General features: G+C 39.6%; 1 protein-coding gene across 6 annotated transcripts; it reads left to right on the plus strand.

Moving 5' to 3' along the window:
- Positions 1-1,193: 1,193 nt before the first annotated feature.
- Positions 1,194-17,194, plus strand: cldn2 (claudin 2). Of its 6 annotated transcripts, none has more exons than XM_052021562.1 (4): positions 1,194-1,310; positions 6,712-6,847; positions 13,561-14,374; positions 16,917-17,194. In XM_052021562.1, the coding sequence occupies exons 3-4, from the start codon at positions 13,678-13,680 to the stop codon at positions 16,943-16,945; spliced, it is 726 nt and encodes a 241-aa protein (XP_051877522.1). In that variant the 5' UTR covers positions 1,194-1,310; positions 6,712-6,847; positions 13,561-13,677; the 3' UTR covers positions 16,946-17,194. The 6 variants fall into 6 exon arrangements, with proteins under 6 accessions (XP_051877522.1, XP_051877524.1, XP_051877521.1 ...); XM_052021564.1 differs by lacking the exon at positions 6,712-6,847 and having other exon boundaries at positions 1,202-1,310; positions 13,561-14,158; positions 14,237-14,374; XM_052021561.1 differs by lacking the exon at positions 6,712-6,847 and having other exon boundaries at positions 1,202-1,310.
- The last annotated feature ends 967 nt before the right edge of the window (positions 17,195-18,161 follow it).

Here is an 18,161-nt window from a genome sequence, read left to right on the forward strand (position 1 = left end):
TTCCTCGTTGTACAGATCTGAGATAAAAGAAATGTTTTCAATGCAACTTTTGTGAATTTCTGCAGTGCATGGACTGACAGCAGTCAAAGTGGGCAATGTGGAGGGGTCAGATATTGAATCTCATGATAGGAGTCATGATCAAGCAAGCTTCCTTGCATAGAATATTGGTGTGATGTTATTAAAAACACAACATTTTGAATGAAAGGACCTAGGAATTCCTACATGTGGAAACGAGCAGTGAAATGACCCGGCATAGGAAAGCAGCACTGGTTCAATGAAGGCTGCGGCTGATCAGTTTCCTTGCTGCACAACATGTATGTAATTCTATGCATCCAAGCATCAGGCATCATTTCCAAAGTCACACAAAAAATCAGAACTAATAATGATCTCCTGCAGAGTGAGAGCTCTTAAACCAATCATGCAGGGTTCTAAAGATCCTGACTTGACAAGGTGGATTTGCAGGTGATATTTGCTCTTCTGGAAGGATCTAGAACTAGGGCTTACTGTTCGAAAACCATTTAAGTCAGAGATTTTTTCTCTCAGAGGGTCATGAGGCTTTGGAACTCTTTCTGAAATGGTGGTGGAAGCAGATGCTTTGGAAGAATCTTTGGAAGCGGCAGATCAAGGATGGGACCAGACCGCATGCCTCTGATGGATGATGGGATATCATGTGGTTGGAGGTGGTGCTTAAATCAAGGATTGACATTTTTATGGCCCCTCATCCACCCCAAAAAATAGGTCTTATCTCAACCACTGGAGATACCAGGTCTATTGTAGTAACTTACTCTGAGAAGGTCTTATTCCTCCCATTGAGACCTGCTCTTGCAATCCAGCCCCATGCAACTTATGAAATGCCAAGTGTACTTTCATGTTATAAAGTATCAAACATGCATTGCATGCCTGTTAACCTTGCTCCTGTCCTCCAGTAGGTTCTGTAGATAAGTATGTCTCACAAATAAAAGATGGCAATACAATTTCTGAGAAAAAAAGATGCACTACAAAGTAGAACTTCTCACGTATGAAATTTAAAATAAAGCAGGGTTTAATAGTTACCAGAATGTTAATCAAATCAAAGAGAGGTTACTAGGAGCAACAAAGTGTCAGACGAGCACTAGGGAGGTTGATTAATAAGTACCAGATGAGCACTGGGGCGGAAACGAATATAACAGCGCCAAGTGAGCATGGGACAGGGAGTGACAGCAAAGTATAGTGTTGGGGGACGCTCTTGTGAATGCAGCTTGTATGCAAGTTGAAGAATATAGAACATCAGCAGCTTTAGAGTCGAAAAGACTGAGGGTGATCAAAAACAGGTAGGAATTTGTCTTGGGAAAAAAAAACATTTAAAGAATGTGAACTAACTTAAATTAATCTGATAAAGCCTTTCTGCAGTTTGGTACATATAAGCCAAGAGAGAATTAAAATGCTTACTGTTAGAGTGCAATGATATCTGTGTGTTAGACTATGGATTGATAGCAACCTAGAAACCTACCTTCAGAGTTAGACTGAAGCTCTAATTTTACCTTGGGTCGGATGGATGGGGGCTGACTCAGGTTCAATCTCCTCTGGTGCCCCAGAGCATAAGGCTTGGAAGATTTTAACCCTCTGGGTATCATATGCATACTGACCTCTGCCCAAAGCCGGAGAGGAGGGAGGGGACACCAACGTCACTGGATGAAAGCGGAGCTTTGCAAGGATTGTGTTGCTGAGGGAGGGCCACAGAAGGGGTTTTAGCAAGGTAAGTGAGGAAAGTAGGGATCTATTTACCATTCACGCTGGCCTCGGCCCACAGTGAACCCTTAAACCGGGTGCCTTAGAATATACGCTTGCTGCCACCTTCTGCTAGCTAGTTAGAGACCCTGCAGGTCTTAATTGTTGGCAGATAAAATGATGCATGCATTCTAAGAAGTTGGGCAACCTTCCTGCATTGGATCTGAGAATCTGTAGAGAATGTGATTAGAATTTCCATGAAATCATAAGACAGAAATCACGGGCGCTATCCCACTAGGTACAGATAGAAGGAGGTTTAAAGTATCTTCTTAAGGCTACTATGGGGGTGAAGAATTAATTCAATGGTATTCTGTGGCAATACTCTGGTGGTGAACTCACTCGAATCATTCAGCCAAGACTCTTGCACAATCACAGCACAAAAACAGCACAAACCAATTTCATGCGGCATTACCTGTCACCATGACTTTGTACTTTTTGCCTCCTTGATGTTTGCATAGCGTTCAATAACACTGGTCATGCTTCCATCAATGACTCTCCTCCATCATCCTGCTTCATCTTACTTTCTGTCGTTCCATTCTGAATCCACCAATTGTTTCCCTTCTCCTACATCGTCAGCTCTAGAATTCCCCAGGGATCTGGATTTGCTCCTTTACTTTGATATTATCTCCCTCCCTAATCATTCTCCTAGGCTGAACAGATCATTCTTATTCAATCCTGAGCTGAGCAATAAAATTCATTTCCCATTCATCCATAACACCCATATTTGCAGCATTGTCCATATCCCAGGTACTCAGGTACAGAAGCTCTCACATAGATCCTTTTAATTTTCTATTTCAATGCCAGTCTCCTATCCACACCCTCAATAGACTGTTGAAAATCACGGCATGCATCTTGTTTATGTCTGCTTTCTCTGCAGCAGGCCTTCCTGACTTTACTTTTCATCCTACCATTCACTAGTGAAATTCAAAATCCTTGTTCTTCTCTTTCAGTCACTGTAGGAAATCACCATACCTTCTATCTCTACAATTTCCTACTCCCCTTAGCAAATTACTTCAGCAGGAAAGCTTTTACAGCTAATCCCAATTCTGCCTTCACTAGATGTCTGCACACATCAAGGTCAGTGATGGTAAACAACAATAGATTCCTAGCTGATATTCCACTTTGAAAAAAAAATTGTGATAGAATCAGAAAATGCTGTGAACACTCAGCAGGTCAGGTAGCATTTGTGGAAAGAAAAGCAGAATTAATGTTTCAGGTTGAAGACCTTCATCAGAATAGTTTTGGTGAAGTGTCTTCAACCTGAAATTTTAAATCCTGTATAACATTTCATACTCTCAAGATATTTTGGAGCATTTTGGAAGCGATTAGCTACTTTGCACATTTACCATCAGCCAGGACAACTTGTGAAGCCTTAAGTGAGATAAAATAGGCAATCTTTTAATGCAATGTCAGTTAAAAGATAGAAGTATGACAAGAAGGCCCAAAGAACTTTCTGTCCTTTGAACTGGAGCATGGCGTCATCATTAATAATATCTCACCATTAAACTACTGGATATGTAGATGCACTTTCAAACCAATTAGACCTGAAATATTCTTCTGACCTTCATCTGCTCGTTTCTTGAACCACCACTCCCAAAGGAGTCTGCAACCCGGTGCAATATTGAGGGAGTTCATAGCCTTCTCCTGCAACTATTTATTCTACTTCAAGCCTCAACCAAGCCACTACTATGGTCATGACAGATTCAGAACTGCTCCTAACCTTAGTCTCTCCTCACCCATTAGCATTTCACCACCACTCACTCAGAATTGTCATCGTACTTCTCTCCACAACTCCAGGTGAACTTTGGCAAAGCAATTTCCTCCCTTACCTTCAGCATTGAGCAACATTTCATCTTCAACCTACAACTAAATCACCAGAACCCCTTCAACTCTTATTGCTATTCAGTTTAACATAAATGCTTACCATCCAGCCCTGAGAAAAATCTTCCCAAAGTTCTATCATTTTCAAATATCCTCCCTTCTAGCTCTGCTCCATCAAATTGCTCACTTGCCTCAACTTTCAAAGACTTTGGGCTCAATACTTACCTGGGGCCGAGGGAAGAGAGAAAAGATGGAGGGGATATGAGGATGGTAATATTTTCTGAGAGGAAATTTGTAAATAAGAGTTTCTGGATGATACAACAGAAATTAATCTCAGGTCATCTTTTACATTTTTTTTGTAACAAAAACATGCATCAAAATCGAACACTTGAAAGCTTAAATTGAGTAGTGGCAACTGGCAAAGAGCAAGTTTCTACAAATGTCAATGAAATAAATGACCACTTGTTATTGCTGTGCCTCTTGAAGATCTTGGTCCAATACTCAGATGCTTGCGGCATTGGTGAAAGACTGTACCTTGACCAGGAGACCGGGAGGCCTTCCCTGTTCCACATCTCATGTTTTGGATAGTTCGTATCTGAGAAGATAAATGGAGATGTTGTTTAACATCTCAGTTGAAAGAGCAGTACTTCCAAAGTATAGCACCAGATTGTTGGGACACATTAACCAAGAAACTGGGTTTCAGCCATCTTTGATGTGCAAAATGTTTCCTGTTGTTCCTGATGCCAAATCCAAAATAATTGTTTAATTGGGACATCCTTACTTTTAGAAATAACTTTTCTGGTTTTTTTATCGTGTGAAAGCATTGGAAGCCAACTTGAACACTTATGGACAGAACTTACAGCTACTGTCTCATCCATGCACATTGCCTGATATGAGGCTGATTAACGCTGTGAAAGAGCTCTCTCTGTGGCAATCACATGGGCAGCTATGGCGGTGAGACTAAATGTGGAGGGCAAGGGGAGGGCAGAGAGCAAGTGCAAGAAATAAAGACAGAAATGAGTCCCCACACTGGAGGGAATCTGACAATTGAATTTGAATTTGAACTTGAATCTGATTCAAATCTCTTGGAGTCAGATTTGAATGCACAGACTGTTGACCTAGAGTTGGAAGACTGAAGAACTAATTCTTCATTTTATGATCACGACCATAAGATCTTCTCTCCTATTACTAACTCCTTCTCCCTCCCTGCTACTTGCTCACTCTGTCACTCTTGCCAATCTGAGGTGAGTACATGATCTACCCAGAGCTGAGCTTCAAAACCCACATCAGGACTGTTCACTTTCAGCTCTAAATCTCACCAGCTAACCTCCTGTAATACATCATGAACAAGGTCCAACTGGTCCAAATCCTGCCACTAATATCCTATCTCACATAGAATTCTGTTTGCCTATCAAACACACAATCACACTTCTATGTACTTTCCATCCCCAAAACATTCAAATTCCTTCATGAAACCAAGTCATGAGACCTCTTTTATATTTATTGCACTGCTGGGGTAAGTAACATCACTTCAGGTGAATGGAAATATATTTCTGGTTTTACAAATTGATTCTGGTCAACTTTACAAGTGTCCTTAATTACTTATACTTCTAAAATTATTTGCCTATTGGAATGATCTTCCTCCTTTACCTCCTCTCCTGCTTTATTCAAATATTTTAAAGCTTCTCTCACAATGCCAGTCAATATCTTGAGAAAGCCCCCCAACTTGGTTCCAGTCCACCAGTGAGGTCACACAAACCCCAGAACTGGACTTAATTTCACAGGAATCCAAATCCTTCCTTCTTTCATCATATCCCTCCTCATCCAGCCATGCATCTCTCACCTCTGGCTGTTTAAACATTGGCTATCCTGAAATTACGATCTTTGAGCCCTTGTTTCTAAGTCCACTTCCTACATTTTGGCACTGTTGCAGGGCCTTATTTTTATTCTTTGTAACATGAACTGTGGCAACTATTCTTCTTCTCAAAACCTCTGTACCTGGTTTATCCTGCACTTTAGCCTGGTACCATTGAGCTAACATACCTTTTTAGTAATCAACTATTCCTCAATCATTTTTCATTGTACTGTGGTGCTGTTTATGACAAATTCTGTATTAATAATGGATTTACCAAGATAATACTCTCAGAGGACTCTTACACTTCCTTTCTACTCCTTGCCCCAACACAATGGATCACCTGCTTCCAACTTTTTCTTTTTCTCATTCTATGGGCCTGTCCCACAACCACCTCTTTCCATAAACACCCTTTTCCTAGTGATCATAGTATGAGTAAATACAGCTGGAGCCCCATGCTGCCCAGGTATACCTGCAATTGCCCAGGTACTACCCCCATCCAGCAAGAATTCCTACATATATTCCTACATGCTGGAGTTCCTCCAGCAGTTAGTTTTTTCGCTCCAGATCCCAGCATCTGCAGTCTCTTATGTCTTCCTACATGTATATCTCATTCAGATCAAGTTCAGAGACAAATATGACAAATAAAATTATGATCCTTGCTTCCTAATTCTGATGTTCAATTGCCTTTCAATGGGCCGCAATGAAATCAAGTGCTTTGAACAAATGTTAATTGTCGGCTAACTCCTATTGTGAGCACTTGCTGATACGATTAAGAGGCTCAACTTGTTACTGTTGCATGAGCATGTGATAGAGATAAAGAAAACACTCCTTTCCACAACAAATTAACCTGCACACCACCAAACTTCATTCACTTAGCAAACTAAGAAGAAATAATGCCTTTGCACCATCAACATTTTTTAAAGATGATAATGATTATGCAGGTTACGATAATATACTCTTCAAATTCTTTTTAAAATATAACTTTCTGAAGTGCTTTGGAACATTTTATGCTACAGTATATAGATTAGAACAAAGGATTTAGAGGGTTAACAGCAACCAATGATTTGCACATAAAGTTTGCACATTACTTTTGCTAATCATGAATTAAGCCACGAATGGTGGCTATTTCCTATTTTAAACAAAATAAGAAACTTAAGTGAATTATGAAATTATGAGTTTATAAACTTGCAGCAGTTTAAGCTCTGCAGCAATTGTAGTGTTTCACATCTAACCTACATCAGTGAATGGATATTTTAAATTACTTTCAGCATTGAATGTGGTGCCGTGGTTTAGCACTTGTTACGAACGAATGGTAAAATCCTGCCATTCAGCCTCTGTTGCTGCTTTGGAGCTCCCTATGATTAGTTTTTAAATTTCAGTTTCCTTCCCAAGACTGGCACTCAGGTAAGCAAAGTTTGTTTACTTTAGATGACCTTGATTAAATTCTAAACAAGTATTTAGATACATTAGAAAATTTGCCATACTACAAGATAAACTACAAAGGAGTAACAAACTGCATAATCCATAATGTAAGTTTGCATTAGATTTCCAACAGCAGTAAGGAACATAGAATTGCAGACCAGAATCTCCTGTTAAGCATCCAGAAACTAAAAATCAGAAAAAGGAACAACTTTAAATAAAAACACAAAATGCTGGAAACACTCAGCAGGTCTGTCAGCATTTGCGGAAAGGGAAACAGAACTGATATGGAGCGCCAGACTTGAAACCTTAACCGTTTATCTTTCTACAGATGCTGCCTGAACTGCCAAGTATTTCCAGTATTTTTCATTTTTATTTTGACATTTTCACACAAAATGTCATCCACCTTCTGGAATAGACATCTAGCACATTACAGCAGCACAGCAGAGTGTAGAGCCCCTGTCTCACAGCACCAGAGACCCTGTGTGGAGTTTGCACATTCTCCCTGTGGCCACATGGGTTTCCTTCGGGTACTCTGGTTTTCTTCCTCAACCCATAGACATGACGGTTGGTAGGTTAAGTAATCAATGTAAATCACCCCTAATGTGTAGAATTTGTATTGGTATTGGTTTATTATTGTCACTTGTACCGAGGTACAGTGAAAAACTTGTCTTGCATATTGTTTGTACAGATCAATTCACTACAGTGCATTGAGGTAGTACAGGGTAAAAACAATAACAGAATATGCAGTAAAGTGTCACAGCTACAGGGAAGTGCATTACAGGTAGACAATAAGGTGCAAGGTCATAATAAGGTAGATTGAGAGGTCAGGAGTCCATCTCATCGTAGCAGGGATCCGTTCAATAGTCTTATCACAGTGGGATAGAAGCTGTCCTTGAACCTGGTGGTATGTACCCTCAGGCTCCTGTATCTTCTGCCTGATGGGAGAGGACAGAAGAGAGAATGACCTGGGTGGGTGGGGTCTTTGATTATGCTGGCTGCTTCACCAAGGCAGCGAGAGGTAAAGGCAGAGTCCATGGAGGGCAGGCTGGTTTCTGTGATGTGCTGGGTTGTGACAACAACTCTCTGCAGAGATGGGTGGAGTGGGGGGGGGGAGGGGTGGTAGAGGGGAAATGATGGGAATGTGGGGATAATAAAAAACTGGGATTAATGCAGAACTAATTTGAAATGCGTGGTTGATGTTGAGTGAGTGCGCCAAAGGGCCAGTTTCCATGACTCTATGAGTTCTGTTGTGTTTGGGACTCAACTATCTTTGGTTGCTTCATCAAAGATCTTCCTCCTGGATGTTCACTGATGATTGCCCAAATTTAAATCTATTCTTAACTTTCAGCAAGTACAGCCATTCATGCTTGCATAAAATAAGACATAGATAATATTTGGGCAGAGCAGTAACTAGTACTCATGCCATAAAATGTCAAGCAATAACCATTTCCTTCAAGGGAGAGTTTAAACATATAACCTTGTTATATGGCTTGACCGTTGCCAATATTCACACTATCAACATTCTGGGAGGGTCACCATTGACAAGAAGCTTAACTAAAGCAACCACATCAATATTTTGGTGACAAGAGTAGCTCAGAGCCTGGGCTGCAGCAAATGACCCACTTCCTGACATCCCAAAGACTGCCCATAATTTACAAGGTTCAAGTCAGGAGCAAGATGGAATACTCATCACTTGCCTGGATGTTTGCATCTTCAATTCACAAAGCTTGGCATCACTGAAGACAAACTAGATTGCTTGATTGGTACCCTATCAGACCCCCGAAGCATTCAATCCCTCCACTTTCAGAACACCATGTCTGCAATATGCACCATATACAAAATGCACCCTCTTTATTCCCCTTAGTATCTCTGACATCACCTCCCTAACTCACAACATCTCTGACATCACCTCCCTAACTCAAAACATCTCTGACATCATCTCTCTAACTCACAACATCCCTGACATCACCTCCCTAACTCACAACATCCCTGACATCACCTCCCTAACTCACAACATCTCTGACATCACCTCCCTAACTCACAACATCTCTGACATCACCTCCCTAACTCACAACATCTCTGACATCACCTCCCTAACTCACAACATCTCTGACATCACCTCCCTAACTCACAACATCCCTGACATCACCTCCCTAACTCACAACATCCCTGACATCATCTCTCTAACTCACAACATCCCTGACATCACCTCCCTAACTCACAACATCCCTGACATCATCTCTCTAACTCACAACATCCCTGACATCACCTCCCTAACTCAAAACATCTCTGACATCACCTCCCTAACTCACAACATCTCTGACATCATGTCTCTAACTCACAACATCTCTGACATCACCTCCCTAACTCAAAACATCTCTGACATCACCTCCCTAACTCACAACATCCCTGACATCATCTCTCTAACTCACAACATCCCTGACATCACCTCCCTAACTCACAACATCTCTGACATCATGTCTCTAACTCACAACATCTCTGACATCACCTCCCTAACTCAAAACATCTCTGACATCACCTCCCTAACTCACAACATCCCTGACATCATCTCTCTAACTCACAACATCTCTGACATCACCTCCCTAACTCACAACATCTCTGACATCACCTCCCTAACTCAAAACATCTCTGACATCACCTCCCTAACTCACAACATCCCTGACATCATCTCTCTAACTCACAACATCCCTGACATCACCTCCCTAACTCACAACATCTCTGACATCAACTCCCTAACTCACATCTCTGACATCATGTCTCTAACTCACAACATCTCTGACATCACCTCATTAACTCAAAACATCTCTGACATCACCTCCCTAACTCACAACATCCCTGATATCATCTCTCTAACTCACAACATCCCTGACATCACCTCCCTAACTCACAACATCTCTGACATCACCTCCCTAACTCAAAACATCTCTGACATCACCTCCCTAACTCACAACATCCCTGACATCATCTCTCTAACTCACAACATCCCTGACATCACCTCCCTAACTCACAACATCTCTGACATCACCTCCCTAACTCACAACATCTCTGACATCATGTATCTAACTCACAACATCTACCACCCAGAAAGACAAGGGCAGCAGGTGCATGGGAACCACTTACCTGCAAGTTCCCTCAAAATCACACACCATCCTGAATTGAAAATATATTGCTGTTCCTTTATTGCCACTGAGTCCAAATCCTGAAACTCCCAGGTAACTGTGTTGTCAGAGTGAATTCAAAATAAGAATTTCAGCAGTGCAAAAAGGTAACCTGCCATCACATCCTCCAGGGCAACCAGGTGTCGGTGATAAATGCCGGCCTTGTCAGCAACACCTACATCTTGAAAAATGAACAAAAGTCTGTCTTGTTTCCCAACCAATGTAACTTTTGACACTGAAACCATGGAGATCCTGGGGTCACTCTGCTTGGAGAGAAGGCTTTCATGGAAATTCTTGCTTTACTATAACTGTGTGCTATCTTCCTTTAATGCATTCTAAGTACAGACATATTGTGGCAAGATAGGTAGATAAAGTGGTCCGAAAGGCACGTGGGCACTTTTCCTTTGTTGGTCAAGGAATAGAATATAAGAGTAGAAAGCTCAAACATGAACTTTGTTGAAAGCTGAGCACACCTCAACTAGAGTGCAGCTACATAGCTTTAGTCGACAAATTACAATAAGGACATAATAGCATGAGACAGGATGTGGACATTTATGTCAGCAGGACTGAAGTATTTTAGCTAAGAGAAAAGATCAGATCAGCTGGAGTTATTTTCTTTGGCTCAGAGGTGGTTGAGAGATTTAATTGACATGTGTAAAAGAGGAAAAAATACAGTGGATAAGATAAGTTGATATCTCTTTGCCGTGATGTCAATAAATAAGTGGATAGATTTAAGTAATTGGTGGAAGGATTAGCAGGACAATGATGAGAATTTTTTCACCTGAAGGATGGTGGGGGTTTGTAGCTCAATACTGAAAGGATAGTACTGTTAGTAACTGCACTACAGTTAAATAGAACTTGACATCTCACAAATGACAAGGGATGGGCACCTGCTGGGAAGCAGGATCAAGCTGAATTGCTTTCTCTTAGTTCAACAAGATGGGACAGTGTATTTCTATGATTCTGTGGTTAGAGCCAAAAGTTGCATTCTGCATATGTTAATATTTTCCCCCATATACAAGGGTCCTCCTCATTTATTTTGGTTTCATTCAACTGTAGCATCATCCTCAGATCTCATTCAGTGAATTCATTTTGCTCCACCTCATCTCATTATGTATAGAGTGAATAGGCTAGGCCCATTAATAATATCGTTTTAACATGGATTAGTGCATGATAAGAAACTTTGCATTTGTTCTAGTGGAATCTCTTTCTATTCTATTCTGCTCTATTTATTTCAAGCTAACTTGTTTGGGAGAGACTTTCAACCATTTAATGGAGGTGACTGTGACAAGCGAGGACCTATATATTTAGAGATGAGTTCGCAGAAGAAACCCTGAGTAACCTGTGTTACTCAGATCAAGTGTCTGTCAAGTACAGGTATTGACAGTCAAAGTAACGACAGACCTCAACTTTTATAGCTTTGGCAGACTATAAAGGTCCACCTACATAACATCATCCAGTGATTCAGTATTCATCCGATCACTGATGCCATCTTTAGAAGAATTATAGAAAGATATAATTTTGAGTACAAATTCCATGTGTCAGGTCATGAGACAGCTCTCCCCATTTGGGCAGATGTCCTTGAGGAGGACTTTCCAGGCCGTGCCTTTGCCATGTCTGAATCTGGTGCTAGTTTCTTTGCTGGGAGATCTTGGCTCAGAATTTACGTTCAGCAGGAAGCCACAAGCAATGCCTTTGGTGGCAATAAGATTTCGATACTTTCCTTCAAAAGCCCATGAGTCTGAACTAGGACGAAATGGTGGGAGATTTTTCTGCAGAGTGGCTTTCAACAACATTGATTTGTAGTCCTATAAAATGACATCATGAGAGACAGTCAAAATTAGACCTGCCCACAAAATCAATGAGAACCTCTCTGAGTTCCTTTGAGAGCCTTTGAGTTTAACCTGAACTGCTCAGAGGTAAGCTGTATTTAAACTTTTAGAAATGTTTGGAAACTTGAAAACCTATGATCTCTCTTAAGCAATTTCACCATGTAAAAAATCTAAATTTACAAGCTATTAAATGTATTATACAAAAGTCTTGGAAATATTTTAAAAGGCCTTTTTAAATCAATAAGGCACTTAAAATCTGCTGCCTGGGTCTGACACAGCTATTCTCCTCTGCTAAAATCTCCTTCCAGTACAAGGAAACATTCACTGCACCAGTTGCAAAATCTTTAGGTCAGTTATTTCTGTAACTATTGGGCAATTAGCATTGATTAATGTCCCCTTGTTGATTTTGGCATTGGAGAGTAGCTTGCAGAATTGCATTAAGTCACTGACTGAAACCCAGAATTTCCAAGCGAACACCATGCAAATGCAAATTCATTTGATGTTGAAAGCTGATGTTAGTTTTGTAGAGCAATCTCAGCGAACTCCTGACGTTTTGCCAACATTATTATTGCAAAATCTCAGCCATTATATTTTGGTGTACCAGTCTGATCTAATGAAGTGACTTGCTAGGCATCAGAGAGGATAGGCAAGAGTCAGCCACAGCGCTCTGGAGCTGGAAATCGCATTTATTTCAGACAGGTAAAAATGGTAGATTTATTTTGCTGAAGGATATTAGATGGATTTTTACAGCAATTCAGTAGTTTCATGGTCACCATTTTAAGTCTAGATATTTAATTAAATTTAAATTCTCTAGCTTCCATTCAAACTCATGTCTCTGGATCATTAGCCCCAGATTCTGCATTAACTGGTCTAGTAACTTAATCACTATACCAGCAGTTCTTAACTAAAAGTTGGTGCCCCATATTTGGTGGGCTGTCTTTTGTGGCAGGAGAGAATTATTGATATTGTGGATGTATTAAAATGGTTGGATTCAATTTTCATATGTTTTAGGAAGAACGGTTCCACATGAAACCTAGCTGGTTGTCTTTAACAGAAGTAAAAACAGAATATTCTGCACTCAGTGGAATGGCAGCATCTGTGGAGATAAAACAGAGCTAATGTTTCAGCTTGAAGGCTTTTCACCAGCAAACATTTGTTTGTTGGTAGTCTTTCCTCCGAGATGGAGACAATGGTCTCCCGAAAGCGAAGGAGAGAATCAAAGATGGGCCATGTGAAAGTGAGAACGGGGTGGAAATTAGAAGCAAGAATAGTGATATTTTTGAGTTCCATATGTGTGCAGAAAGCAATTTTTTGATTATTATCCTTAAAGCAAGTTTCGGTCACTGATAGAATATGGGGAGTAAGATATCACTTGTTTAAATGCTAAATGCAGGCACTGAATTTGTATACATTTCCAGTTGGCAACAACATTTCAGGATGCAGCACACTGCATTCTTAATATTACAGGGATCTTTAAAGTTAAGCTGAATGAATTGGCACTACAATGCAAAATGTCCTTTTAAAATGTTATTACTTAAATACAAGATGAAACACAATTTCAACTCTTTGTGAAAGTTCAATAAAGAACAGTTAATACTTGTAAAGTTTAGTTCTCCAAGTAACTGAGTATCCAAGGTTATTTCTTCACTTGATATCAGTAAATCTTTAATCTTACTGGTTTCAGATAGGCACATGAAGCCAGGTGTCTGAAGGCAGCAACAGATGTTTGAAGCACAAGTTTGTACAGAAAGCATGCAGTAAGGATCTACGTTTTTTCAAGCAAAAAATTTTGAGTTCCACGATGGCTAACACCGCCATGCAACTGGTAGCCTTGATCGTGTGCATAATCGGCATGATTGGGACATTGTCTGCTACTATTATGCCACAGTGGAGTATCACAGCTCACATTGGATCAAATGTTATAACTGCTATTGTCTACATGAAAGGGTTGTGGTGGACGTGCGCCATGTTCAGCACTGGCGTCTTTCAGTGTGAGACCTACAACTCCGTCCTGGAACTTCCAACAGATCTTCAGGCTGCTCGAGCTATGATGGTCATCTCCGTTGCTCTCTCGTTGCTTTCTATAACAATTTCCGTGGTTGGCATGAAATGCACTGTGTGTGCCAGAGATTCTCCAATAAAGGACAAGATTGCTGGAACTGGAGGAGTCTTATTTATCATAGCTGGAATAATGGGCTTGATACCTGTAGCATGGACAATGAATGGAGTGATACTGAATTTCCACAACCCCTTAATTCCAGGTGACCTCAAGTTTGAAATTGGTGAGTCCTTGTACCTTGGGGTCGTTGCCGCCGGTCTCACCATCATTGGAGGAGTCATGCTGTCCCTGTCATTTATAGGTAGGAAATCCGAGCGCTACAGTAGACGACCAATGTCCTACCAGAATCCTGCAACAAACCCTACCGGTCCTGCACCATCAGCTGCATCTCTTCACTCAAAAACAGCAAAATCAGAATTCAACTCTTACAACATGACTGGTTACGTGTAAATTCAGTTGTGTATTCAGTGGCAGTGTGGGGATCACAGTGAAATTACTTAGAGCAATTATAAAGATTATTCCTTGCAACAAAATCATTCTCCCTGAAGGAATAATTTACATTCAGCTGTCAAGACCTTTGCAAAATAAAGATTAAAGCTATCCTTTTATTAATATAGCATGCAAATGATTATATACACATATTTTAAATTAAAAATAATCAATTTTTCCAAAGTATTTGAAAATGGATGAAGTAATTTTCTAGGATAGAAGTAGTAAGGTTTCTTCGTGCTTTTACTGCATGTCATTCCATGGTGGAAAGATACTGCTTGAAATGCTTGGGGCCTGATGCGATTTAAATATAACTCTAGGTTATGTGTAAAAATGACCACAGAATAAATACATTTCATTTTTCCAAGGGAAAATCATGGATTTTGGTGCAGATTTTTCATCAGGATTGGTTTTTATACGAATGATTGATTACTAAAGAGGAACTACCCAAGTGCCTGATCTGCGGCTGTGAAAGACTGTTTTTAAAATAGGATTTTGTTTCCGATGTCACAATGAGATAGGGCTTGAGGTTTTTCAAAAGCAAGTGTTAAAATTATAGATTAAAAAAAAGTCAATGTGGCACACTGACGCTGATCCCTCTAGTTCAGTAGCTCTCCCATTCTAACAATTACTTCAAGTAGACTAGGCACAATGAATTTTTTTCTTCCACCCTTTCAAGGTGATAGCTATAAATAATTAATATCTCAGCATTAATTATTTATTGCTGTCATCCTCTGTTTACAGCAGTTCTAGTTAATTTTAGTTAATATCCTCTGGAAGAAAGTTCCTTACTGAATTTGAATACTTTAAAATTTATCCTAACTCTATGCCATTCAACACCTGTGCATTATACACCCAAAGAGGGTTGGGTGAAAAATTCCTCAAGTGATTTCAATAGCTGGGCTGTCAGTTTAATGACAACTCCATAATTTTACTACTCTACCCACTTAACTTACTCAGCTTTGCTTGTTCCAAAATAATACTTCAGCTTGTTTAACTATTTGTTGAACTATTTCCCCCATAATTTAAAATATCCAATAATTTTTCCAACACAATGCAGGAGACCAGCATTTCACACCAATTAGTTTTGGTACATAGATAATTCAAGATAAGTTGTTCATGGGAAACATTAAAATGCCTCCCATTGCTTTTAATTTAAAAATAGGTTTATTTGCCAATCATATAAAATAGTCATTTTAAATTATGTTATATCTGAATTTAGTGGAAGATCAACATTTTATCATTTATTTGCATAGTGACAGAAGAGCTGAAGTGGTGTCTTGGAAAATAGGACAAAATTCATATTAATAATCATTGCATTTATCACAAATTAACTGTTACAATATAAAAGTGGCAATCAGTCTCCACGTATACTATTGTGTCAGACAGGCTTTCCAGTTTCATGTCTAATCCCTGCTTCTGTATTGATTTGTTTGATCTCATCTTGGTGAGAGTGACATGCCAAACTTGAATGTTCTAAGTTTGGCAAAGAAATGGTCAGCAAGACTCCTCCTTATAACAGCCACCCATTTTTACCCCTGAAACTACATGGGTGATTAGTTGAATAGTCTGGCAGTGCCCTTGCTCAGGATCACTTCTGAGAGTGTCGGCATTATGGAAGTATATTTCACCCCATGTGCTTCTTTGCATAGAATATAGTTTGTTACCTGTATTTTGTACCAGGTTGAGAATGTTAATAGATGCGAGTATTGAACGTAATAACCTCCATTGATTAGGATGAGTCATTGTAAATTGTTCAGCTTTTCCACTGGGCTTTGTGATGACAGAATAATGCCAAAAGCAAAATAAATATTCTCAGGGCCCTATCACACAATGTACAGCCCATAGCGAATGCCTGCTCTACTGTTGCTTCTCAGGAATTCCCATGTCAGAGTGACATGAACTGATTGCTCAACCAATAATACTTGGCTAATAACACCATTGTCTTCAATTCAATCCGTCACTGAAAACAAACAGCATGTTATTGCTGAATCAAAGTTGGACATTATGTGGTGTTCTCACACATCAAAGTAGTACTTTGGCATGTATCCATTCTGTAACATTCCAAAAGCATACATGGAATCCTAACCTCCTTTCCAAGAGTGGGCTGCCTCAAGACTCCCCACCTCTGTAGATTAGAAACCGAATATACCCTGTTTTGTGCAAGGGTTAGATAAACAAACTTTTGTCAGGTGGAACATATTAGAGATTTTTTAATGTTTGTATAAATCTTCCATTAAAAGTGCCTACAGTAAAAGAAACAACAAAGGCCTTCCATGATACTAATTATTCATGACCAATACCTCAGCAAAACAAAGCTGTGTCTGGTTCTTAAGAAAGATTCTGTGGACATTGAGACCATGGCCAGTTTTCTCGAGAATGTTAAAAGCTAAGTGCTTAGGAGTTTATGCCAATTTATTTTGTGAACTCTAATCCTTTTTACACTAAACTTGATTTGGACTATTGAAAATAATAATATTCCTTTTTTCTAGGCATAAGAAAAAAAGCTTCAAGATATTAACTTCAGAACATTTTAAAATGGAGTCAAATTCTGTTAAAACTTCATAAACTGCGAGTTACTCTGTTATTATTGATTTGAGTTTCTCAAGTCTGTTGAATATGAAATTAATGTACTTTGTAGTTTTTTAAAATTCTCTCACTTCTTGACAATTTTCTTAAGATTATAAATTTACAGAAATGTAAAATGTCATTGGTAATTAGCAATTGTAATCAACATTTACTGGGAGTAATAAAATATTCTGATCATGGCCATTGTCTCACACACATACGCTGATCACTGACAACCAAATCTGAAGCACATTCAGGTGAATTGAATCTGCTCCTTATTACTACTGCACTATCATGGTGGTGCAGAGTTTTCCAGTCTGCCTGAACACACTGAATCATGGGGTTGGAAGCTTTGTTCATGTTGCACCAAAGTGGTATGCCTTGAGTCAGATTTCAGAAGAAGTCTGTTTTGAGTGGACCACAAATTAACAACAGTCAGAAATACTGGGGATTGAAGTCTGGGCTGTCCATAACCTTCCCACTCCCACAAAACGCTCAACTCCCATCAGTCAACTGACCTAAATCAAACAGATTTTGTGTGGCCTGGTTTCACACAGATCTGATTTCACAGGTTAAGAAGTTTGACTATACTCAGCTAATGGATAGTCTGACCTGGCATATTGAACTGATTTAACCACACAGGTTATGGGAGGCCTGGACTGGCAGACTATTAGTGGCTTGACCACACATAGATTATGCTAAAACAGATACAACAATGAAATACAAAGAAACTTCAAAATCTGAAATAAAAACAGAAAATTTTGGAAATAGCAGACCAGGCAACATTTGTGGAGAGAGATACAGAGTGAACGTTTCAAATTGTCTTTTGGCAAACTGTTTGGATGAAAGGTCAGTGACATAAAGCTCTGTTTTTCTCTCCTCAGATACTACTATTTCCAGTATTTTGTCTTATATATCCTGTTAACACAGGAGATGACATATTAACTGGTGCTGAAGTTTAAGGTCTAATCTGTGCCCAATTAACTCAATGTTTAAAAGCAGACGGTAGAATCTGCACTAACAAGTGTGCATGAGGTTCAATACAGCTTCAAAATTAATTTACTCTACGAGTTCCTTGTAATGTTGGAGAAGTTCACCTTTCTTTTCATGGTAAAAATGGGCAGAATGTGCTGCATATGCTCTCTACATTTTTAACAGTGGAGAGGAAC

The sequence above is a fragment of the Pristis pectinata genome, chromosome 8, assembly GCF_009764475.1.
Source record: "Pristis pectinata isolate sPriPec2 chromosome 8, sPriPec2.1.pri, whole genome shotgun sequence".
Lineage (NCBI taxonomy): Eukaryota > Metazoa > Chordata > Chondrichthyes > Rhinopristiformes > Pristidae > Pristis > Pristis pectinata.

What these genes read in the sequence shown, in the direction of transcription:
- cldn2 (XM_052021562.1), top strand. Translation starts at nt 13,678, where the DNA reads ATGGCTAACACCGCCATGCAACTGGTAGCCTTGATCGTGTGCATAATC. An exon ending in CAACTCTTACAACATGACTG is followed by an intron (nt 14,375 to 16,916) that starts GTTACGTGTAAA and finishes CCTTTTTTCTAG; the next exon opens with GCATAAGAAAAAAAGCTTCA.